The 24,735-nt window shown below is 36.9% G+C and overlaps 1 protein-coding gene across 3 annotated transcripts in view; it reads right to left on the reverse strand.

The window, feature by feature from the left end:
- Positions 1 to 24,735, reverse strand: part of SPICE1 (spindle and centriole associated protein 1) — a 76,044-nt gene that overhangs the window by 22,840 nt on the left and 28,469 nt on the right. For all 3 annotated transcript variants that reach the window (XM_010361025.2, XM_030941138.1, XM_010361026.2), the window contains exons 6-11: positions 24,524 to 24,630; positions 20,604 to 20,722; positions 4,181 to 4,320; positions 3,847 to 3,984; positions 3,224 to 3,489; positions 728 to 859 (exon numbers count right to left, since the gene is read on the reverse strand). In XM_010361025.2, the coding sequence (XP_010359327.1) occupies positions 728 to 859; positions 3,224 to 3,489; positions 3,847 to 3,984; positions 4,181 to 4,320; positions 20,604 to 20,722; positions 24,524 to 24,630 (902 nt within the window). The remainder of the gene's footprint in view (positions 1 to 727; positions 860 to 3,223; positions 3,490 to 3,846; positions 3,985 to 4,180; positions 4,321 to 20,603; positions 20,723 to 24,523; positions 24,631 to 24,735) is intronic.

Raw genomic sequence — 24,735 nt, forward strand, 5'->3', positions numbered from 1 at the left:
AAACCCCCTCTCTACAAAACATAAAAAGTTAGCTAGGTATGGTGGTGTGTACCTGTAGTCCCAGAGACTTGGGAGGCTAAGGTGGGAGGATCACTTGAGCCTAGGAGGTCCAGGCTGCAACGAACTCATGCCACTGCACTCCAGCCTGGGTGACAGAGTGAGACACCATCTCAAAAAAAAAAAAAAAAAGTTAACAGAGGAAGAATGCTCAATGCAGCATGGAAGCAATAGGTTTTCCACAAGAGAACTGTGTAAGTCTTTTAAAAAAGAAAAGGAGCTATTAGTCAAGCAGCAAAGAGGACTTTATGTAACAAATATGAAGATACTGTGAACAACTATAAATGGCATCTGATGTGATTGCAAAAGGACTCCTCAAAGGCCATCTTCTGCTGCTTTTAAATTAAAAGTGGCTATCATAACACTCATTTCACATTTTGGATTAACTACTGTAACACTGGTAGTTATAATTTAAATGCAGACTCTGTCTTCCCACTAAATAGTAAGTCTCTTAAAAGACAGGGAGACAGTCCATATGCTGCTTCCAAGCTTCTACTATGGTACCTCCATGTAATAAACATTCAATAATACCTACCACTGATGATAATAATGACTGATAAGTAATCACATCAACACAGTTAAACCAAAAGCAACTCTAAGAGAATCCAGTACATGTTTAAAGATATTTTATACCACTGAACACACAAAAATTGGGATCTCATCTGAGTACCTGTGTAGCAGCATTTTCTTCTCTAAGACGAAGAATTTCAGCTGTCAGAGCATCAATGAGCTCTCGATGATCACCTAATACTTGTTCCAGTTGTTGCCTTGTCTCTACTTCTTTACGTAGCTGGATCTCACTCTACAAAAAAATATCAAATAAACTTCCACCAATAGCCTCACATGTTGAAAACTAAAAGTTTGCACTCAAAGCTGGCAAAGAAGATATTTACAAAGAAGCATATATTATGTGACAGTAATGACAAAGATTTTTATTAAAAGGTTTATTATATTTAATTAAAGAAAATGTGCTGCTTTATCCTCTTCCCTTCTTTAAATAGAATAAAATGAACAAAATGTTACATAAAATTAAGTAACTACATTTTTTGTAAAAACAAAGTAGAGGGATATACATATACATATTGTTTGAATATACACTGACCATCTCTAGAAAGATACACTGGTATCTGGTAATAATAGTTGGCTATAAGTAAGCAAACATGCTAGCTGGAAGTTAGTGATGAGAGTTAGTACAATCTACTGTATCTCTGAATTTCATAATGTGACTATATCACCAATTCAAAAATTAAACTTGTTAAAATATAATTTAAAATAAATGACAACTTTAAATGGTTTAACTTTGTAAAACAAGTGATTAGCTTAAAAGTACATGCTTCTGGCCGGGTGCGGTGGCTCACGCCTGTAATCCCAGCACTTTGGGAGGCCAAGGCGGGCAGATCACGAGGTCAAGAGATTGAGACCATCCTGGCCAACATGGTGAAACCTCGTCTCCACTAAAAATACAAAAATTAACTGGGCATAGTGGCGCACGCCTATAGTCCCAGATACTCAGGAGGCTGAGGCAGGAGAATCTCTTGAACCTGGGAGGCGGAGGTTGCAGTAAGCCAAGATCATGCCACTGCACTCCAGCCTGGCAACAGAGAGAGACTCTATCTCAAAAAAAAAAAAAAAAAAAAAAAACAAAGTACATGCTTCTAAGCCTGCAATACTTTCCAAGAACCAAAAGTATACTGCTGAAGATTCCTGAGTTAAGGGTGAAAGAATGTTAAGGTTTTAATAGGTCTGACAATACAACGAATCTTTAATTAAAAAGTTAATTTTAGGGTCAGGTGCGGATGCTCACGCCTGTAATACCAACACCTTGGGAGGCCAAGGTGGGCAGATTGCTTTGAGTTCAGGACTTCGAGACCAGTCTGGGCAACATAATGAGACTCTATCTCTACAAAAAAATACAAAAATTAGCTAGGTGTGGTGGCATGCACCTGTGGTCCCAGCTACTTGGGAGACTGAGGCTGGAAAACCACTTAAACCCGGGAGATGGAGGTTGCAGTGAGCCGAGATCATGCCACTACTGCACTCCAGCCTGGGCAACAGAGTGAGACCCTGTCTCAAAAAAAAAAAAAAAAAAAAAGAGCAATTCAGTTTTAAGAAGACAGTTATAGAGAAATTGAAACATCTGTATTAAGTTGGTAAATCTGTCTTATTAAATAATAAAGTTTCCTTAAATATTTTTGTCATATTTGTATAACAGGCTTAAGTACATAACAGTTTAAATAGATTTTCAAAGATGAAACACATAGCTAACTCTAATTCTGTGGCATTCTGTGGATGATTATTTGAAATCAAATTAAACAAACAATTCTTTCTTTGTTTGTTTGCTTTTTGAGACAGAGTCTCGCTCTGCCGCCCAGGCTGGAGTGCAGTGGCATGATCTCGGCTCACTGAAACCTCCGCCCCCTGGGTAAAAGTAATTCTCCTGCCTCAGCCTCCCCAGAAGCTGAGATTACAGGCACCCACCACCATGCCCAGCTAATTTTTGTATTTTTAATACAGACAGGGTTTCACCATGTTGAGGCCAGGCTGGTCTTAAACTCCTGACCGCAGGCAATCCACCCACCTCGGCCTCCCAAAGGGCTGGGATTACAGGCATGAGCCACTGCGCCCAGCCAAACAAACAATTCTTGCTTTTTTTATAAATTATTTTTACAACAATAAAACATCTCCCACTTAAGACACTGAAGCCATACATGAGTTTCCAGACATAAAGGGAACATGAAGAATTCTCCCACGTATCAAGTCTACCGATTATAGGCAATGCCACTGTCCAAACTGAACATGGGAGTAGGAAGCAGAGAATAGCAATAGAATGCAGATACAGTTAACAGTTCTATTTAATCTACAACTGTCAAACAGTAATATTTAATATTAGCACAAGATATAATTATATTAATGGCAGATTTACGCTACTAATTATAATTTGCTAAAGCTCTTATTAAAATTAAAATCACTTATCTGAGCATGTATCAACTAACGACAGAAAAGATTTAAAGGATAAGCCTTTATTGCAGATAATCTAAAATTGAGGTATTTTAAACAAAGCTATTCAAATTGACTGTACTTTATTTGGAGGTTGCAATAAATGGAGAGAAAAAAAACTCGTGCATTTCTGTCTGAAGAGAAGATTCTAAAAACCTAATGTTCTTACCTCTTTAAGGTACCGAACCAGGCGACAGAGGGAGCTCACCAATGACAAAGTGAAGCCTGTAAGACCCTGACTGCTCTGCAGTCCCTTGACCTCGCGACCTGTCCACCGCTCATATTCTTCCATTTCGTGTTCCACTTCATGTATCATGTGTTTGAGGACATCCAGGTTGGAATTAGTCCTATTTGGTAAGTCTGCAGAGGTTGTGCTACCTGATAACATGTTTTTCTTCGGCTTGGAAAGAGCGTCCAAATTCGGTTTTCTTTTCACTGATAATGAGAGAAGTCATTCTATTTTAAGACCAGGAAAAATTATGACCAGAAAACTACTAGAAAAACTTTTGACTATTGTTCACAATTTATAAAAGGCTTTCATAGATGATATCACCATTTCTCTCATAAAAATTAAACAGTTTAAACCAGATTTACACTAGCTATAATGAATGCACTAGAACCACTGTTCCAGAGTTACAAGCGGTAGGAGATATTTCTTGGCTACCATTCAACAAACTCTTAGTTGGAACCATGTGGATGAGATTAAGAGAAAAAAACACTGACTAAGAGATTAAGACAACTGTATCAAGTTACATGTTTAATAATTCATCTTTGTAAATTAAGGGACTGAACCTTTATTTAAGAGCTGTTTTTGCTTCCTTGAGTTCAGCACGTGTCCCACAACATAGCTTGAGTCTAGAGTCTCAGTAGATTCTTCAGTCTGAAGCCTGGTTTGGAGTCTCTTGACAGCATTGGTAGCATTCAGAGCAGCTAAAAGGAAGAACATTTCCAGAAGTATCTCAAGTGAACAAACTTCTTAAGAAAGTATTTCAACTGACAGATCCATCAGTATTTTAGTCAATTAGGCTAAGGCAGTCAAAACTCTAACATTCCTTTACAAATTACTGCATTCAAGAATGAACCTAATAAAGCAGGCAACCAGAAATAATGCAAACGAGAAACAAACCTCTTTGTTCCCCTAATGAAAGAGCAGGTGATGGTGTTCCTGGAAGAGTTACTTGTGACTGGGTTGCTATTTTCTGCTGAATATCAGTCCACAACTTACTAATTAACTCAGAATTCTCTTCTGTGAGTTGCTGGAGAAACCTATAAATTACAGGACAATAAGCTACATTAGAATTATAATATAAATTAACATAATCTAAATATAAATTAAATGATAGCAGGCATTTAATTTATATTATCTATATTATTATAAATTAATTGTAATTTATATTTATATAATTATAAATTTAATTTTATATATAAATATGCATATAGATTTGATTATAATTTAATTATAACTTATAATTTAATTATATAATCAATTATATAGTTATATATTTATCTAACTAATTATATGTCATTATATAAATGTTATATAATTATATATAATTTAATTTATAATTTAATTATATAAATTGATTATATAATTTAATTATATTATTTTATTATATAAATAAATTATATTTATATTATTTAAATTATATTATTTAATTTATATGTATATTATACTAATTTATATAAAAATAGGTGTCATCATTTAAACTGTCCAAATAGTTACATGTTTGATTTGAAGGAGCTTTTAGTAATTCATAGTCAAAGAAAAAACACTATTCACTTTAACTGATAAGACAGGAAGATAGCAAAAATGCCTATCACCTCAGTGTTAGAAAGAATCATTCCACCTGCCTCCCAGTTTCCTACCTACCTTGGTCCCTAACATAGGCATGTTTGCCCTTTCTGCAGTTTCGTGGTATGGCTCCATCCTCCTCTCTCTTTCTCTGGAGTAAAGTAATTAAGCATATATGGCTCAGCCCCTTTTGGTTTCTCTGTCCTACAAAGGAGCCTGTCCACAGAGCAGCCAGTCTCTGCCCATCAATGAAGTAAATTGACCACAGCATACTCTGTCCCTGTGTGTCAGGGAGGGGCTAGATAGAGTGAGAAGAGGCGCTGCAGTTTAGGGGTTAGTAATTACAAGCACATTGGTTACAGAGCTAAGCATTATGCTATAAACATTTTTATCACTGATAAGGTTGATATTTTAAGTTTCAACTGTCTGATTCATTTGTCTATTTCTCAAAATGCTGAAGGTACAGCCTATCTTCTTCTGGAGGCTTAGTATAAAAGCAAGAACAAAGAGATAAATGGGGGGGAAAACTTTAAGCAAAAGGAACCAGGACTTGATGTTTTGAGAAGTTTTCAGCCTGTCCAAATTGCAAAAGATTAGTAAAGTCGCTGTTAGGAAAGCATACTCTGGAGAGAAGGGCAAGAGTGTGGCTGAATAACCTTTTGCTAGTTCTGACTAAAGCATGTGATTCATGGGTCCTCCCAAAGATCTCAGAGGAAGCTAACAATAAAGATGGGATTATCCAGGAAAGATCTGTCTATGGAATAGATGACCATGACATACACAAGAACAAGATCTTTTGAGAATGTTATACCAACAGAAATACTGCTAGCTTGAATTGAAAGACACAAAGGCAGGATGAAATGAAGGAAGGGTACTATACTCCAAAAATTCTACAGACTACCTTTCTCAGCCTCTGGTAACCATCGTTCTACTCTCTATCTTCCTAAGTTCAATTGCTTTAATTTTCAGCTCCCACAAGTAAGTAAGAACATGTGGCCAGAGCTGCAGATCCATAGGCACAGAGGCCAAAGCCAGAGCCACAGGTACAGGGCAGAGCCATGGATCCAGAAGGATAAAGATTCAAGTCACAGATCATTAGTCCTAATAGTATTTGCCCTGCTGAATTTCAAAGTTGCTTGGAACTGCTGATATCTTTCTTCCTTGATTTTCCCTCATAAAATGGAAATGTCTATAACTTTCATCCTATGTCTGTCCCATCATGGTATTTTGAAACAGACAACTTGCTTACTAGTTTCATAGGACCACAAATGGAGAATTTTGCACCAGGATGGATTCTATCCAGTCCTCCCATAACTGATTTAGATGATGAGATTTGGAACTTTTGAGCTAATGATATTTAGCTGAGATTCTGAACTTGAAATGAAGCTGAAAATTGAAGGATATTGGGATGGATCTTTGGGGACCACTGGAAGGACCATGGTAGGCTAAACAATAATGCCTGAAGATATTCCATGTCCTAAACCGCGGAACCTGTCACTATTACCTTATACGGCAAAAAGGGGGTGGGGGAAGCCTCTTCAGATACAATTTAGAATCTTGAGATGGGGAGATTATCTTGGGTAGGCCCTAAATGCAATCACGTATATTCTTTTTTTTAAATTTTTTCTTATTTCATGTATATTCTTGTAAGAAACAGACAGAGGAAGATCTTTGACACCCACACAGAGGAGATAATGTGAAGACAGAGGCAGAGATTGGGGTGCTGCAGCCACAATTTCAGAAGCTGGAAGAAGCAAGGAGCAAATTGTCTTCCAGAGCAGCTTCTCCACTGGAGGGAATGTGGCCCTACTGATATCTTGAGCTTGGCCTAGTGAAACTGATTTTGGATTTATGGCCTCCAGAACTGGAAAGAAATCAATTTCTGTTGTTTTAAGCCACCAAACTTGTGGGATATTTAATATACTTAATTGTAGCTATAAGACAAAAACAAAAATGGGATACACATGGAAGCATAGTATGTAAATACTTCATGTTCTGTCAAAGCAAAATATATAACTAAAAATGGGGAGAAGGATAGAGAGAAAATAATGGAAAGAATAGGAACATAGAAAAACTCACTTATTGTACAGGCAATAGGTAGAAATCAAAACAAAAAAAAATTTTAACTGACATACCTGACAATGATATGTAAAAAAAGAAAACAAGATTAAAGGCTCTGTAAAAGGTATATATACAAAGGTAACCACCAGAACAAAATTACAAACTTCCTAAATACCAAAAGAAATTTTTTAAAAGAACAGAGAAGAAACATCACATAGAAAATGTAGTTGTAGTACAATAAACAGTACTATAAAATAATGTGATGAAGTTAACATCAAACATACCAGTAAGTGTTATAAGCTTACTTCAATTAAAAGAAGAATATTTTCAAATTATCTAACAAGTCAAGACTGAAGTCTACATTGTATACAACAGACATACTTAATACAAAATAATTCCAGAAGGTTAAATACATTAAAGATCTAAAATACAGAAAGCTAAATGTAAAAAGCCAAGATAAGCCAGGAAATTGGAAACAAGAAAAAAGTAGAGGTTTCATTCCTGATATTAGATGAAGTAGAAATGAAGTCAAAAGGATTAAATGTGACAAAGCATACTTTATAATGCTAAAAGTTAAAAATCACAATGAAGATATAACACTTATGTTCCAAAAAACATGTACCAAAAAACATAATAATCACTTTTATAAGAAAGGAAGTATTTAACACCGAACAATGAAATATATTTAAACATAAAATGCAAAGAGAAATAGAAACATACTAGTAGTAGGAGACTTTAATACACCATTCTCAGAAGAAAATAGTGGCAAAAATAAATAAGGATACAAAAGTATTAAACAACATAAACAATGAGGTAGATCTATGGATATACCTTTAGAACTTTATACTTTGTTAGAGTATATACCTTCTTCTCAGGCACATACATGGAACATTTGTAAAAATTTGATCATATATTAGGTCACAAAGAAAACATCATTAAGAGGCCGAGGCGGGCGGATCACGAGGTCAGGAGATCAAGACCATCCTGGCTAAACGGTGAAACCCCATCTCTACTAAAAATGCAGAAAATTAGCCGGGCGTGGCGGCAGTCGCCTGTAGTCCCAGCTACTCAGGAGGCTGAGGCAGGAGAATGGCGTGAATCCAGGAGGTGGAGCCTGCAGTGAGCCGAGATCACGCCACTGCACTCCAGCCTGGGCTACTGAGCGAGACTCCGTCTCAAAAAAAAAACCAAAAAAAAGAAAACATCATTAAGTTCCACAGGTGGAAATATTACAAATCACACTCTGAATGTAACGTAATAAAACTAGAAAAACAAAAAGACTCTGGAAATTTTTTTTTAAATCTTCTATTAGACAATTCTTAAGTAAACATGAAAATATAAACTGAAATTACCTCATTCCTAAAGTAACAAAATACTACATACCAGAATGTATGGTACACATTTATAGTAGTGATCAGAGTAGAATTCAGAGCCCTAAACATGTTTATTAATTAAAAATAAAAGAATGAAAATTAATGTATTAAATTCTCAACTAGGGTTACTAGAAAAACAAAGGAAACCAAAACAATGCATAAGGAAGGCAATAAAGATAAAAGCAAAAATTGATGAGGAAGAAATCAGAAAACTAGACCTCTAACTGATAAGTTAAAAATGTTAGTTCTTTGAAAAATTCATTAAATAGGCAAACCACTAAATAACCTAATTTTAAGAAAGAGAACAAACCAAAACAAATGATTGAGGAGAACAAGTAAGCACTGAAACAAAATTTTTTTAGAAGTATAGAGATTATTAGTATATCTCTATAGAAATACACTGATTAACCTAGATGAAATGGAAAATTTCCTAAGAAAATATAACTTCCAAAAATTGGCTTGAGAAGAAATAGAAGCTTAAATAAACAAGCAAATTTGTTGATTTGGCACTTCCCCACAAAAAAAAAAGAAAAAAAAAAAAGCACCATGCACATACACAAAAAGCTATCAGCCTCAAAAAACAGATAGTCTCAGTGCTATATAAATTGTTCCAGGACTTAAAAAATTAGAAAAATCTTCCAGATGGTTCTTATGAAATCAAGTATCCCATTGTTATCTCAATCTGATAAGGGCTGCAGACACAAAAAAACTACAGAGAATATCATTCATGAATTTTAACACAAGAATACTAAATAAAATATTAACAAACAACCTCCAATACTCCATTAATGAAAATAACACATTATGGCCAAATAGAATTTATTGCAGAAATGCAAGGACACTGCAATATTAGGAAACTCATAAAATAATGTACCATATTAAGAGACATAAGCAGAAAACTCATATGATTATACATACCAAAAGTCTGATAAAATTAACACTTACTACTGATTAAAATAAAACAATCAAGAAAACAAGAATTGAATGGTATTTCCTTAGCATTGTTTTAAAAAAAAATGTATCTGGGTATGGTGGTTGCATGCCTATAGCCCCAGCTACTAGAGGCTGAAGTAGGCTGAGGTGAGAGGCTGAGGTGAAAGGATCACCTGAGCTGTGATCATGCCACTGTACTACAGCCAGGGTGACAGAGTGGGACCCTGTCTCAAAAAAGACTAAAAATAACAATGATTTTAAAATTTTAAAGAAAAAAAGAAAGAAAAAAGACCTCAGTACTAAAGCCAGTACCTTACTTAAAAGGAAACAATAAAAGCATTTTCATACAATCAGAAACAAGGCAAGGATCCCCACTATCTCCATTATTATTGAACACTGGCCTGTAACTAATAAAACATACAAAAGAAACCAATTAGAGGTGAAAGACTTAGAAAACAAGGAAAACAATGTCTATTTGCAGATGAAATGACAGTCAACCTAGAAACCCCTAGAAAATCAGCGCTAAAACTAATTCAACCAAGATTCAATAAAGTAGCCGAATATCAAGGCAACACACGGACATCAGTAGCTTTCATAAAAACAAAGAATAACTAGTTAGGAGGTATAATGGAAAATAAAATTCCACTTAATAGAATAACAAAAGCCCCAAAATACTTAGGAATAAACTCAATAAGAAATAAGCAAAATCTATATGAGAGAAATGTTAAGACACTGCTGAAAAACAGAAAAGTAGACTTTTTTCCTAGTTTTAATATTATTATTATTATTATTATTATTATTATTATTATTATTTTACTTTAAGTTCTGGGGTATATGTGCAGAACATGAGTTTTGTTACATAGGTATACACATCCCATAGTGGTTTGCTGCACCCATCAACCTGTCGCGTACATTAGGTATTTATTTCTCCTAATGCTATCCTTCCCCTAGCCTCCAATCCTCCAGCAGGCCCCGGTGTGTGATGTTCCCCTCCTGGTGTCCATATGTTCTCATTGTTCAATTCCCACTTATGAGTGAGAACACGCAGTGTTTGGTTTTCTGTTCTTATGTTAGTTTGCTGAGAATGATGGTTTCCGGCTTCATCCATGTCCCTGCAAAGGACATGAACTCATCTTTTTTATGGCTGCACTGTATTCCATGGTATGTATATGCCACATTTTCTTTATTCAGTCTATCATTGATAGATATATGGGTTGGTTCCAAGTCTTTGCTATTGTGAATAGTGATGCAATAAACATATGTGTGCATGTTTCTGGATAGTAGAATGATTTACAATCCTTTGGGTATATACCCAGTAATGGGATTGCTGGGTCAAATGGTATTTCTAGTTCTAGATCTTTGAGGAATCGCCACACTGTCTTCCACAATGGTTGAACTAATTTACACTCCCACCAACAGTGTAAAAGCATTCCTATTTCTCCACATCCTCTTTAGCATGTTATTTCCTGACTTTTTAATGATTGCCATTCTAACTGGCGTGAAATGGTATCTCGTTGTGGTTTTGATTTGCATTTCTCTGATGACCAGTGATGATGAGCTTTTTTTCATGTTTTTTGGCCACATAAATGTCTTCTTTTGAGAAATGTCTGTTCATATCCTCCACCCACTTTTTGATAGGGCTGTTTTTTTCTTGTAAACATGTTCAAGTTCCTTGTAAATTCTGGATATTAGACCTTTGTCAGATGGGTAGATTGCAAAAATTTTCTCCCTCTCTGGAGATTGCCTGTTCACTCTGATGATAGTTTCTTTTGCTGTGTAGAAGCTCTTTAGTTTAATTAGATCCCCTTTGTCAATGCTGGCTTTTGTTGCCATTGCTTTTGGTGTTTCAGACATGAAGCCTTTGCACATGCCTATGTCCTGAATGGTATTGCCCAGGTTTTCTTCTAGGATTTTTATGGTTTTAGGTCTTACGTTTAACTCTTTAATCCATCTTGGGTCAATTTTTGTATAAGATGGAAGAGATCCAGTTTCAGTTTTCTGCATATGGCTGGCCAGTTTTCCCAACACCATTTATTAAATAGGGAATCCTTTCCCTATTGCTTGTTTGTCTCGGGTTGGTCAAAGGTCAGATGGCTGTAGATGTGTGGTGTATTTCTGAGGCCTCTGTTCTGTTCCATTGGTCTATATATGTGTTTTGGTACCAGTACCATGCTGTTTTGGTTACTGTAGCCTTGTAGTATAGTTTGAAGTCAGGTAGCATGGTACCTCCAGCTTTGTTCTTTTTGCTTAGGATTGTCTTGGCTATGCAGGCTCTTTTTTGGCTCCATATGAAGTTTAAAGTAGTTTTTTCTAATTCTGTGAAGAAAGTCAATGGTAGCTTGATGGGGATAGCATTAAATCTATAAATTACTTTGGGCAGTATGGCAATTTTCATGATATTGATTCTTCCTATCCATGAGCATGGAATACTTTTCCATTTGTTTGTTTCCTCTCGTATTTCCTTAAGCAGTGGTTTGTAGTTCTCCTTAAAGAGGTCCTTATCCCTCGTAAGTTGTATTCCTAGGTATTTTATTCTCTTAGTAGCAATTGTGAATGGGAGTTCACTCATGATTTGGCTCCCTGTTTGTCTGTTATTGGTGTATAGGAATGCTTGTGACTTTTGCACATTGATTTTGTATCCTGAGACTTTGCTGAAGTTGCTTATCAGCTTAAGGAGATTTGGGACTGAGACGATGGGTTTTCTAAATATACAATCATGTCATCCACAAACAGAGACAATTTGACTTCCTCTTTTCCTATTTGAATGCCCTTTATTTCTTTCTCTTGCCTGACTGTCCCGGCCAGAACTTCCAATACTACGTTGAATAGGAGTGGTGAGAGAGGGCATCCTTGCCTTTTGCCTTGCCCATCCAGTATTCTATTGGCTGTGGGTTTGACACAAATAGCTCTTATTATTTTGAGATATGTTCCAATGATACCTAGTTTATTGAGAGTTTTTAGCATGAAGGGGTTTTGAATTTTGTCAAAGGCCTTTTCTGCATGTATTGAGATAATCATGTGGTTTTTGTCTTTGGTTCTGTTTATATGCTGGATTACATTTATTGATTTGCATATGTTGAACCAGCCTTCCATCCCAGGGATGAAGCCAACTTGATGGTGGTGGATAAGCTTTTTGATGTGCTGCTGGATTCCACTTGCCAGTATTTTTTTGAGAATTTTTGCATCAATGTTCATCAGGGATATTGGCCTGAAATTTTCTTTTTTTGTTGTGTCTCTGCCAGGCTTTGGTATCAGGATGATGCTGGCCTCATAAAATGAGTTAGGGAGGATTCTCTCTTTTTCTATTGTTTGGAATAGTTTCAGAAGGAGTGGTACCAGCTTCTCTTTGTACCTCTGTAGAATTCAGCTGTGAATCCGCCTGGTCCTGGACTTTTTTTGGTTGGTAGGCTATTAATTACTGCCTCAATTTCAGAACTTGTTATTGGTCTATTCAGGGATTCGATTTCTTCCTGATTTAGACTTGGGAAGGTGTATATGTCCAGGAATTTATCCATTTCTTCTAGATTTTCTAGTTTATATGCATAGTTTATTGCATATTCTCTGATGGTAGTTTGTATTTCTGTGGGATCAGTGGTGATATTCCTTTTATCATTTTTTTATTGTGTATATTTGATTCTTCTCTCTTTTCTTCTTTATTAGTCTGGCTACCAGTCTATTTTGTTGATCTTTTCAAAACACCAGTTGCTGCATTCACTGATTTTTTTGAAGGGCTTTTCATGTCTCTATCTCCTTCAGTTCTGCTCTGATCTTAGTTATTTCTTGTCTTCTGCTAACTTTTGAATGTGTTTGCTCTTGCTTCTCTAGTTCTTTTAATTGTGATGTTAGGATGTCGATTTTAGATCTTTCCTGCTTTCTCTTGTGGGCATTTAGTGCTATAAATTTCCCTCTACACACTGCTTTAAATGTGTCCCAGAGATTCTGGTATGATGTGTCATTGCTCTCACTGGTTTCAAAGAACATCTTTAGTTCTGCCTTCATTTAGTTATGCACCCAGTAGTCATTCGGGAGCAGGTTGTTCAGATTTCATGTAGTTGTGCAGTTTTGAGTGAGTTTCTTAATCCTGATTTCTAATTTGATTGCACTGTGGTCTGAGAGACTGTTTGTTATGATTTCCGTTCTTTTGCATTTGCTGAGGAGTGTTTTTTTTTTTTTTTTTTTTATTATACTTTATAGTTCTAGGGTCCATGTGCATAACGTGCAGGTTTGTTACATATGTATACTTATGCCATGTTGGTGTGCTGCACCCATCAACTCGTCAGCACCCATCAATTCATCATTTATATCATGTATAACTCCCCAATGCAATCCCTCCCTCCTCCCCCCTCCCCATGATAGGCCCCAGTGTGTGATGTTCCCCGTCCCGAGTCCAAGTGATCTCATTGTTCAGTTCCCACCTATGAGTGAGAACATGCGGTGTTTGGTTTTCTCTTCTTGTGATAGTTTGCTAAGAATGATGGTTTCCAGCTGCATCCATGTCCCTACAAAGGACGCAAACTCATCCTTTTTTATGGCTGCATAATATTCCATGGTGTATATGTGCCACATTTTCTTAATCCAGTCTGTCACAGATGGACATTTGGGTTGATTCCAAGTCTTTGCTATTGTGAATAGTGCCGCAATAAACATACGTGTGCATGTGTCTTTGTAGTAGAATAATTTATAATCCTTTGGGTATATACCCAGTAGTGGGATGGCTGGGTCATATGGTACATCTAGTTCTAGATCCTTGAGGAATTGCCATACTGTTTTCCATAATGGTTGAACTAGTTTACAATCCCACCAACAGTGTAAAAGTGTTCCTATTTCTCCACATCCTCTCCAACACCTGTTGTTTCCTGACTTCTTAATGATTGCCATTCTAACTGGTGTGAGATGGTATCTCATTGTGGTTTTGATTTGCATTTCTCTGATGGCGAGTGATGATGAGCATTTTTTCATGTGTCTGTTGGCTGTATGAATGTCTTCTTTTGAGAAATGTCTGTTCATATCCTTTGCCCACTTTTGGATGGGGTTGTTTGTTTTCTTCTTGTATATTTGTTTGAGTTCTTTGTAGATTCTGGATATTAGCCCTTTGTCAGATGAGTAGGTTGCAAAAATTTTCTCCCATTCTGTAGGTTGCCTGTTCACTCTGATGGTAGTTTCTTTTGCTGTGCAAAAGCTCTTTAGTTTAATTAGATCCCATTTGTCAATTTTGGCTTTTGCTGCCATTGCTTTTGGTGTTTTAGACATGAAGTCCTTGCCCATGCCTATGTCCTGAATGGTACTACCTAGATTTTCTTCTAGGGTTTTTATGGTATTAGGTCTAACATTTAAGTCTCTAATCCATCTTGAATTAATCTTCGTATAAGGGGTAAGGAAAGGATCCAGTTTCAGCTTTCTACTTATGGCTAGCCAATTTTCCCAGCACCATTTATTAAATAGGGAATCCTTTCCCCATTTCTTGTTTCTCTCAGGTTTGTCAAAGATCAGATAGCTGTAGATGTGTGGTATTATTTCTGAGGACTCTGTTCTGTTCCATTGGTCTATAGCTCTGTTTTGGTACCAGTACCATGCTGTTTTGGTTACTGTAGCCTTGTAGTATAGTTTGAAGTCAGGTAGCGTGACGCCTCCAGCTTTGTCCTTTTGACTTAGGATTGTCTTGGCAATGCGGGCTCTTTTTTGGTTCCATATGAACTTTAAAGCAGTTTTTTCCAATTATGTGAAGAAACTCATTGGTAGCTTGATGGGGATGGCATTGAATCTATAAATAACCTTGGGCAGTATGGCCATTTTCACGATATTGATTCTTCCTATCCATGAGCATGGTATGTTCTTCCATTTGTGTCCTCTTTTATTTCGCTGAGCAGTGGTTTGTAGTTCTCCTTGAAGAGGTCCTTTACATCCCTTGTAAGGTGGATTCCTAGGTATTTTATTCTCTTTGAAGCAATTGTGAATGGAAGTTCATTCCTGATTTGGCTCTCTGCTTGTCTGTTACTGGTGTATAAGAATGCTTGTGATTTTTGCACATTAATTTTGTATCCTGAGACTTTGCTGAAGTTGCTTATCAGCTTAAGGAGATTTCGGGCTGAGACAATGGGGTTTTCTAAATATACAATCATGTCATCTGCAAACAGGGACAATTTGACTTCTTCTTTTCCTAACTGGATACCCTTGATTTCTTTCTCTTGCCTGATTGCCCTAGCCAGAACTTCCAACACTATGTTGAATAGGAGTGGTGAGAGAGGGCATCCCTCTCTTGTGCCAGTTTTCAAAGGGAATTTTTCCAGTTTTTGCCCATTCAGAATGATATTAGCTGTGGGTTTGTCATAAATAGCTCTTATTATTTTGAGGTACATTCCATCAATACCAAATTTATTGAGCGTTTTTAGCATGAAGGGCTGTTGAATTTTGTCAAAAGCCTTTTCGGCATCTATTGAGATAATCATGTGGTTCTTGTCTTTGGTTCTGTTTATATGCTGGATTACATTTATTGATTTGCGAATGTTGAACCAGCCTTGCATCCCAGGGATGAAGCCCACTTGATCATGGTGGATAAGCTTTTTGATGTGCTGCTGAATCCGGTTTGCCAGTATTTTACTGAGAATTTTTGCATCGATGTTCATCGGGGATATTGGTCTAAAATTCTCTTTTTTTGTTGTGTCTCTGCCAGGCTTTGGTATCAGGATGATGTTGGCCTCATAAAATGAGTTAGGGAGGATTCCCTCTTTTTCTATTGATTGGAATAGTTTCAGAAGGAATGGTACCAGCTCCTCCTTGTACCTCTGGTAGAATTCAGCTGTGAATCCATCTGGTCCTGGACTTTTTTTGGTGGGTAGGCTATTAATTGTTGCCTCAATTTCAGAGCCTGCTATTGGTCTATTCAGGGATTCAACTTCTTCCTGGTTTAGTCTTGGGAGAGTGTAAGTGTCCAGGAAATTATCCATTTCTTCTAGATTTTCTAGTTGATTTGCGTAGAGGCGTTTATAGTATTCTCTGATGGTTGTTTGTATTTCTGTGGGGTCAGTGGTGATATCCCCTTTATCATTTTTTATTGCATCTATTTGATTCCTCTCTCTTTTCTTCTTTATTAGTCTTGCTAGCGGTCTGTCAATTTTGTTGATCTTTTCAAAAAACCAACTCCTGGATTCATTGATTTTTTGGAGGGTTTTTTGTGTCTCTATCTCCTTCAGTTCTGCTCTGATCTTAGTTATTTCTTGCCTTCTGCTAGCTTTTGAATGTGTTTGCTCTTGCCTCTCTAGTTCTTTTAATTGTGATGTTAGAGTGTCAATTTTAGATCTTTCCTGCTTTCTCTTGTGGGCATTTAGTGCTATAAATTTCCCTCTACACACTGCTTTAAATGTGTCCCAGAGATTCTGGTATGATGTGTCATTGCTCTCACTGGTTTCAAAGAACATCTTTAGTTCTGCCTTCATTTAGTTATGCACCCAGTAGTCATTCGGAAGCAGGTTGTTCAGATTTCATGTAGTTGTGCAGTTTTGAGTGAGTTTCTTAATCCTGATTTCTAATTTGATTGCACTGTGGTCTGAGAGACTGTTTGTTATGATTTCCGTTCTTTTGCATTTGCTGAGGAGTGTTTTAATTCCAATTATGTGGTCAATTTTAGAATAAGTGCAATGAAGTAAGAGAACAATGTATATTCTGTTGATTTGGGGTGGAGAGTTCTATAGATGTCTATTAAGTCTGCTTGGTCCAGAGTTGAGTTCAAGTCCTGAATATCCTTGTTAATTTTCTGTCTCATTGATCTGTCTAATATTGACCATAAGGTGTTAAAGTCTCCCCTACCCAAGGGAAGCCATGAGGGACTGAGCCTAAGGAAACTTGCACTCTGGCCCACATACTGCACTTTTCCCACAGTCTTCGCAACCCGCAGACCAAGAGATTCCCTCCAATGCCCACCCCAGCAGGGTCCTGGCTTTCAAGCACAAAACTGGGGGGCTATTTGGGCAGACACCGAACTAGCTGCAGGAGTGTTTTTTGTTTGTTTATTTTTTCCATACCCCAGTGGCGCCTAGAATGCCAGCGAGACAGAACTGTTCACTCCCCTGGAAAGGGGGCTGAAGCCAGGGAGCCAAGTGGTCTGGCTCAGCGGATCCCACCCCCCTGGAGCCCAGCAAACTAAGATCCACTGGCTTGAAATTCTCGCTGCCAGCACAGCAGCAATCTGAGATAGACTTGGGACGCTTGAGCTTGGTGGGGGAAGGGGAGTCCACCATTGCTGAGGCTTGAGTAGGTGGTTTTACACTCACAGTGTAAACAAAGCCACCAGGAAGTTTAAACTGGGTGGAGCCCACTGCAGCTCAGCAAGGCCGCTGCGGCCAGACTGCCACGATTTCTCCTCAATGGGCAGGACATGTCTGAAAAAAAGGCAGCAGCCCCAGTCAAGGACTTAAAAATAAAACCCCCATCTCCCTGGGACAGAGTACCTGGGGGAAGGGGCAGCTGTGGGCTCAGCTTCAGCAGACTTAAATGTCTATGCCTGACGGCTCTAAAGAAAGCAGCGGACCTTTTAACAAATGGAGAAATATACTATGTTCTTGGATAGCAAAATTCAATATCATAAAGATGCCAGTTCTCTCTAGTTAATTTAATAATAAAACATGGAATACTATGCAGCCATAAAAAGGAATGAAATCATGTCTTTTGCAGGGACATGGATGGAGCTGGATGCCGTTATCCTCAGCAAACTAATGCAGAAACAGAAAGACAAAAACACCGCATGTCCCGCTTTTAAGTGGGAGCCAAACAATGCAGTCTCTAATAAAAATACAAAGTTAGCCAGGCCTGGTGGCGCATGCCTGTAATTCAGTTACTTGGGAGGCTGAGGCAAGAGAATCACTTGAACCTGGGATGTGGAGGTTGCAGTGAGTCAAGATGGTGACACTGCACTCCAGCCTGGGCAACAGAATGAGACTCCATCTCAAAAAATGAAAAATAAAATAAAATACTGAAAATAACCTAAATTACCATATATATGAGAATGGTCAAATAAACAATTCACACAATTTAGTACTATGCAACTGTTTCATTTTATTATAAAAATGAAGAAAAAATATATCTGTAAACTTATAAACAGCTATGGGGAGATTTCCAGGATATATTATTAAGTGGTAAAAGCCAATATAGATGGATATGTTAATTACCCCAACCTGATCACTATACATTATATGTATCAAAACATCTATGTACCCCATGAATATGCACAGTTATTGTCAATTAAAATAAAGTAAAATAAAAGCAAATATAGTACGTTACCTTTTATATAAGAAAGAAGAGAAAATAAGGATATATATATTTATCTGCTTACATTTATAAAAAGAAACACAGAAAGAATAAATTTAAAAACTAAGGAAACTGATTACCTACAAGGGTAAGTGTAGACAGGAACTAGTTAGAAGGGATAGGGGATGGTGACACTACCCTAAAAACAGCTTTTTGTATAATTTTGTCAAAAAGAGAGGTAAAAACCTAAAATTGAATACAAATAGAAACAAATGAACCTAATTATATTTCACATAATACAATAACCTTTTAGAAATTTGCAAACAATCTTCAACCCTACTTAGCAGGTTACTTTTGCATTAGTATGGGCGCAGCAATTCCAAAACTACTTTCTATGTATTGCAGGTTTGAATATGAATAAATATACTTGTGTAATGTTTGGAGACATGCTGCTCAGTGTTAAAGAAGAGTGATACAAATATGGAATAAGAGAGGACCAAGATAAAACCAATAGTGTTAAATTGGACTTGGAAGTATCACTGTAAATTCATGATTTATAGCTAAATAGACAGAAAACTAGATACTAACATAGATATGTTCATATACATATGACAATAGGTATATATATGTATGTGTGGATATATATGTATCTGTTGGTCTAAAAACAATAACTGCCAAGTGCAATAAACACATCTAATACTTAGAGCTTGGTTTCTAAACACACTTCTTTAATAAAATGAGTTAAGGATTCTTGAAGAAATGGTTGATTCCGGAGAAGAGAAAGTACAATAAGAGCTATGTTGTGCCAGAAATTAAATGTTAAAGAAGATATGTTAAAAGGACACCGGAATCACTTGAAGAAGCTCCCAAGTATGTGACAAATAAACATCAAAATAAATAAAAGAAAAAACAGTATAATCCATTGAAGGAACATGGCAGACATCACTGTAACCAAACAATGAAAGTGAACAGCACCAATAATTAAACCAAGGTATCACTGCCTCTTGATATTACGCACTGAGGACTTAGCATCACTTTAGGGGTATTCCTGCTCAAAACGCATAAGTAAGCTGAGTCTAATAATGAAGAAATTATAAGACAAAGTCAAGTTAGAGGGAATTCTGTAAAATAACTGCCCTGTACTTCTTCAAAACTATAAAAATGTCATAAAAGGCAAAGAAACACTAAGATTAGATTTTAGAAGATTCCAGGTTTTTTTTTTAAATGAAAAGACATGAAAACTAAATATAATAAGTGATTACGATTAGTTCTTTAATCATCCAAAAAAACAAAATAAATATTATTGGAACAACTGGAGAAATCGAAATAAGGTCTATGGATTAGATAATAGTGTTAAATCAATGTAATTTCCTGATTGTGATCATTGTACTGTGATTTTATCTGAATGAATGCTCTTTTTCTTGGGAACCACACACTGAAGTATTTAGGGATAAAGGAACACGAAGCATGCAACTTACTTCCAAATAGTTCTTTAAAAATGTGCGTTAGTCAACTGCAAAAATATGGAACCAACCTAAGTGCCCAACAACCAATGAGTGGATAAAGAAAATGTGGTATAGACACACCATGGAATACTGCTCAGCCACACATACACACACACACAAATAATAATAATAATTATGTATTTTGGAGCAGTTTGGTTGGAGCTGGAGACCATTATTCCAAGAGAAGTAACTGAGGAATGGAAAACCAAATACCACGTGTTCTTACTTGCTAAGGAGCTAAGCTATGGGTATACAAAGGCATAGAGAGTGATAAAACAGACTTTGGAGACTCAGAAGGCGGAGGGTGGAAGGTAGGTGGGGGATAAAAAAACTGCATATTGGGTACAATGTGTATTACTCAGGTGATGATGGGTGCACATGTACATGCATGCATGTGTGTGCATACTCAGAAAAGGAGATAAAATGATAAAAGAAATGTGGAAAATGTTAGTAATTGATGAATCTGAGTAAAGAGTATATAAAACCTTTTTATATTATCCCAGCAAATTATTTTGAAATATCAAAATAAACAAATTTTTAAATAAAAATAAACTTCCATTTAATAAAAAACGATGCAATAAGCAAACATTGAAATGGCCATGGAAAAAAGCTACGAGTTGTAGTATTTATGCCATATACACATACCTGTCAGTATTTGTGTTAGACTGAGAGTTTAGAGAGTTATCCAACTCATTCTCATTCTCACTTTCTCCTGACTGGCTATTAATAGTTCCTTCTTCTTCACCATCTACATCATTAAGAGCCTGTCTCAACACAACAATAAAAATAGCACAAGTTGATTAGATATATATTCAAACTTTCTTTTCTTTTTTTCTGTCATAACAGAAGAGAAGTCCCTCCTCCTAAGCCTTCCACATGTTGTAGAACACAAATCCTCTCACATCCTTCCACTCCTATCAATTATCCTATCTCTCGAACATTTTCAACATCTCTCTCTGTAGTGGCTTCAGTTCACCAGCATTCAAATGTGAGCAAGCCTGTCCCATCTTAACCTGACCCTATACTTACCTTAAGCTATATATATCTTCTTTCTTCTACCACCAAACTTCTTAAAAGAGTTGTTCCACCCTCCTCACTCACCACCTATGCCCTGCAACTTTGCTTCTGCCCTATTGCTTCACTCAAACTGCTCTCTACAAGGTCAACCTCAACACACTCATTCCTAAATCAAATGGATATTTCTGCCTTTGCCTTCCCTTACTTTTCTGACCACTCATTTCTTTCCTTTAAAATTCACTTGGCCAGGTGTAGTGGCTCATGCCTAAAACTTTGGCACTTTGGGAGGCCAAGGCGGGTGGATCACTTGAGCCCGAATGTTGAAGACCAGCCTGAATAACATGGCGGAAACCATGTCTCTACAAAAAAAATTTAAAAATTAGCCAAGTGAGGTAGCCCACACCTGTAGTCTCAGCAATTCAGGAGGCTGAGGAGGGAGAATAACCTGAGCCCAGGAAGGTCGAGGCTGCAGTGAGTTGTGATCGTGCCACTGCATTCCAACCTGGACAACACAGCGAGACCCTGTCTCCAAAATTTAAAAAAAAAAATCTACTTGATACACATTTCTTTTAATTCCCATAATACCGTATTTTCTTAGATTTTCTCCTACTCTTCTGGCCCTTCCTTCCCAATCTCCTTTACTGATCTTATTTTTCTACGCTTTCCTTATATCTGATGTGACTCAAGTCACATCACACCTACTAGGTAAGCACTCAATAAATTTTAGCTGTTATTATCTATTCTTACCTTGTTTGGTACAAACGGTATTCACATAAGTGCAATACAGTTAAGTAAGAGCAAATCTAGCAACCACAACTAGCATTTGTTGATATTTAAACTTTTAAAATATTTACCACAAGGCCTATATCAACCTTTTCTCCCCTCATCTGATCCACTTTCTGAATGTTTTTATCTAATTCCAAAGCTGTAATTACAAACGAAATGCTATTAATTTCCAAACCTCTATCTTCACACCCAGATCTGTCCTAAGCCCTAGACATTCATATTCAACTGCCTATAAGAGATTCCTATTCTGGCCAGGCACAGTGGCTCATTCCTGTAATCCCAGCATTTTAAGAGGCCAAGGCAGGAGAATCACGTGAGCCCAGGAGTTTGAGACCAGCTTGGGCAACATGGCAAAACCCCGTCTATACCAAAAATACAAAAATTAGGCAGGTGTGGTGGCGTGCACCTGTGGTCTCAGCTATTCAAGAGGCTGAGGCAGGAGGATTGCTTGAGCCCAGGAGGTAAAGGCTGCAGTGAGTCATGACTGTGCCACCGCATTCCAGCCTGGGTGACACAGCAAGAACCTTTCTCAAAAAAGAAAAAAAAAAAGATATCCCTACTCAATAGGCCCAGGCTGAACAGCTTTCTAACCCTTCCTACCATTCTTCCAGAAATTCTGTTCCTGCCAATATTACCTAAGACCATGAAGAGCGTCACCATCTACTCACAAGCCAGCAAATGAGGAGTTATCCTTCTTTCTCACCTGTCCTGTCCTGTCAGCCACCCAATCCTGCCAACTCTACCTCATTTTAACCACACTGAAGTCTATCCCTGTTCTCCTCTATTTCCTTCCCTATTGGCACGGCTTTGGGTCAGGCCCTCACCACTTCTCACTAAGATGCCCACCTAAGTCTTCTAACCAGACCCTCTCCAGTCTTGTCCCTCCCCAATCCATCTTCCACACTATACTGGATCTCATCATACTCCACTCTTTAAAATCCTTCAGTGGCTCTACTTTTACTTTCCAGTCCTTAGTCCTTCAGGACCTAGGTCCTACCTCAACTCCTGCTACTTCCCTAATCCAATGACAGAGACATGCCTTAATCATCTATGTATCTTAGCATCTAGTGCATGATCCAAAATATTACATGATGAATAAGTGAGTAGGTTTAGTCTCACTAATTCCTATATGGATGAAGAAACTAGGACCCAGAGAACTTAAGTAATTCAGTTATAATTTCATTTTTTCTTGGTGACTCAAGATTATCTACAGCAACACCAAATTTCCCTTCTGATGTATAGTGGTCCTCTGCTTATCTATCCAGGTGTCCTCTCTCTCCTCCCTCACCGCCATTTTTCTCTGCTACCTCTGCTTTGAGAGGCTCACATCACTGTTTTTCATCTGCTATCAGCTGTAAATTGATAAAGAACTTAAACCAGGTAGGTAAATTAGTTGTATCAGTAACATTAATTTGAAATTCTACTGCTGTATTAACAGTAATAGGCTCAGGTGTGAGAATGGACTCTTCAACAGAATAAAATGTGACTGTTTTATTCCATGTTGCTGGGATACATCGTGTACTTGTTTCCAGGCTCCAATTAACTGAAAAAGTGCTTAAAGTGTGACTGAAATAAATAGGGCACACTTCACTATATGATTTATTTAAATCAAAGTAAAATCTTCAGTTGAACATACTACAGCAATAAGACATTCTAGGGTGATTAAATTTCCAACTATCTGAAAGCTAACTTCTCATTAAGTGCCAAAACATAAATGGTTTTTGCCTGGAAATATGACAAAAGGTTTTGGGCTATTTAAAATATGTGTAACATTTTACCTAATTGCCTTTGGAAGTATGAAACAATATAATTAACATATCTTTTATGATTCTGGACCTTGCAACTCCCTAGGACTATCCCTCTAATTGATGATTCTTTTCTTTTTTCACAGAAACTATAACTTAGGAAATTTCATTAAATAGATACTGAGTCCTAGTCATGCATAAATTGTTTTATTTTAGTATTAAATTATTCATAGGCTTTTTAAAAAGTTTACTATCTCAAAATTCTAAACATTTTCATTAATTAAGAATTCCCATTAGGTTAGAATACAGCTAACTAATGTTTTACTAGTGTAATACAATTCTCCCATGTAACTAGTTGATAAATTGCAAGTTTCTTGGGAAGCTATTTTTTAAAAATCCTAATACATTAAGAGAGACTAACATTTATGAAGTACTATGTTCCTGGTATTACACCAGGAACTTTACCTAACTTATCTCACCTGATCCATGTAACAACGATATCAGGTACATTCTAGTCCCATTTAACAAAAAACATAGAAGCAAAACACATTCTGAGCTCACCCAGATATTTTAAGAAATCAGCTCAAGATCAAACAGCTAGTAAGTAGATCCACCTGACTCCAAGTGGAAAGACTCCCCGCTGTTTCCATAATGATTGATGGTGGCAGTCTTGTGGAGCCACGTGGCCTAGATTTGAATCCCATCTCTGATGCAAACTATGTGATCTTGGCCAAGTCACTTAAATTTTCTCAGCTTCAATTTCTTCATCTGCCAAATGGGGATAACAACAGTATATACACCTACTAGGTAAGCACTCAATAAATGTTAGCTATTATTATCCAGTGTTGTTTGGTACAAACATTACTCACAGAAAGTGCAATACACTTAAGTAACAGCAAATCTAGCAACCACAACTAGCACTTGTTGATATTTAAACTTTTAAAATATTTACAAGGCCTATATCAACTTAAACTTCCTTTCAGCATGAGTGTTATAGCTGTGAGTAGAACACATTACCTGAGGTTCTATGACAGACTCATTAAAGATAGATTGGGTGATAGGGTCTTGATTTACCACAATGGGACCCTGAGAGGAATCAGGAGCCACTGTTATATTTGGAAACCCTGCAAAAGGAAAAGAAGTTGTGATGATTTGTTTCATTTAATTAAATTGACTTCACAAGCTACATACTGCCATTGGTTTGCATCATCATATGAAAATCTTAAACA

The sequence above is a fragment of the Rhinopithecus roxellana genome, chromosome 1 (assembly GCF_007565055.1).
Source record: "Rhinopithecus roxellana isolate Shanxi Qingling chromosome 1, ASM756505v1, whole genome shotgun sequence".
Classification (NCBI taxonomy): Eukaryota; Metazoa; Chordata; class Mammalia; order Primates; family Cercopithecidae; genus Rhinopithecus; species Rhinopithecus roxellana.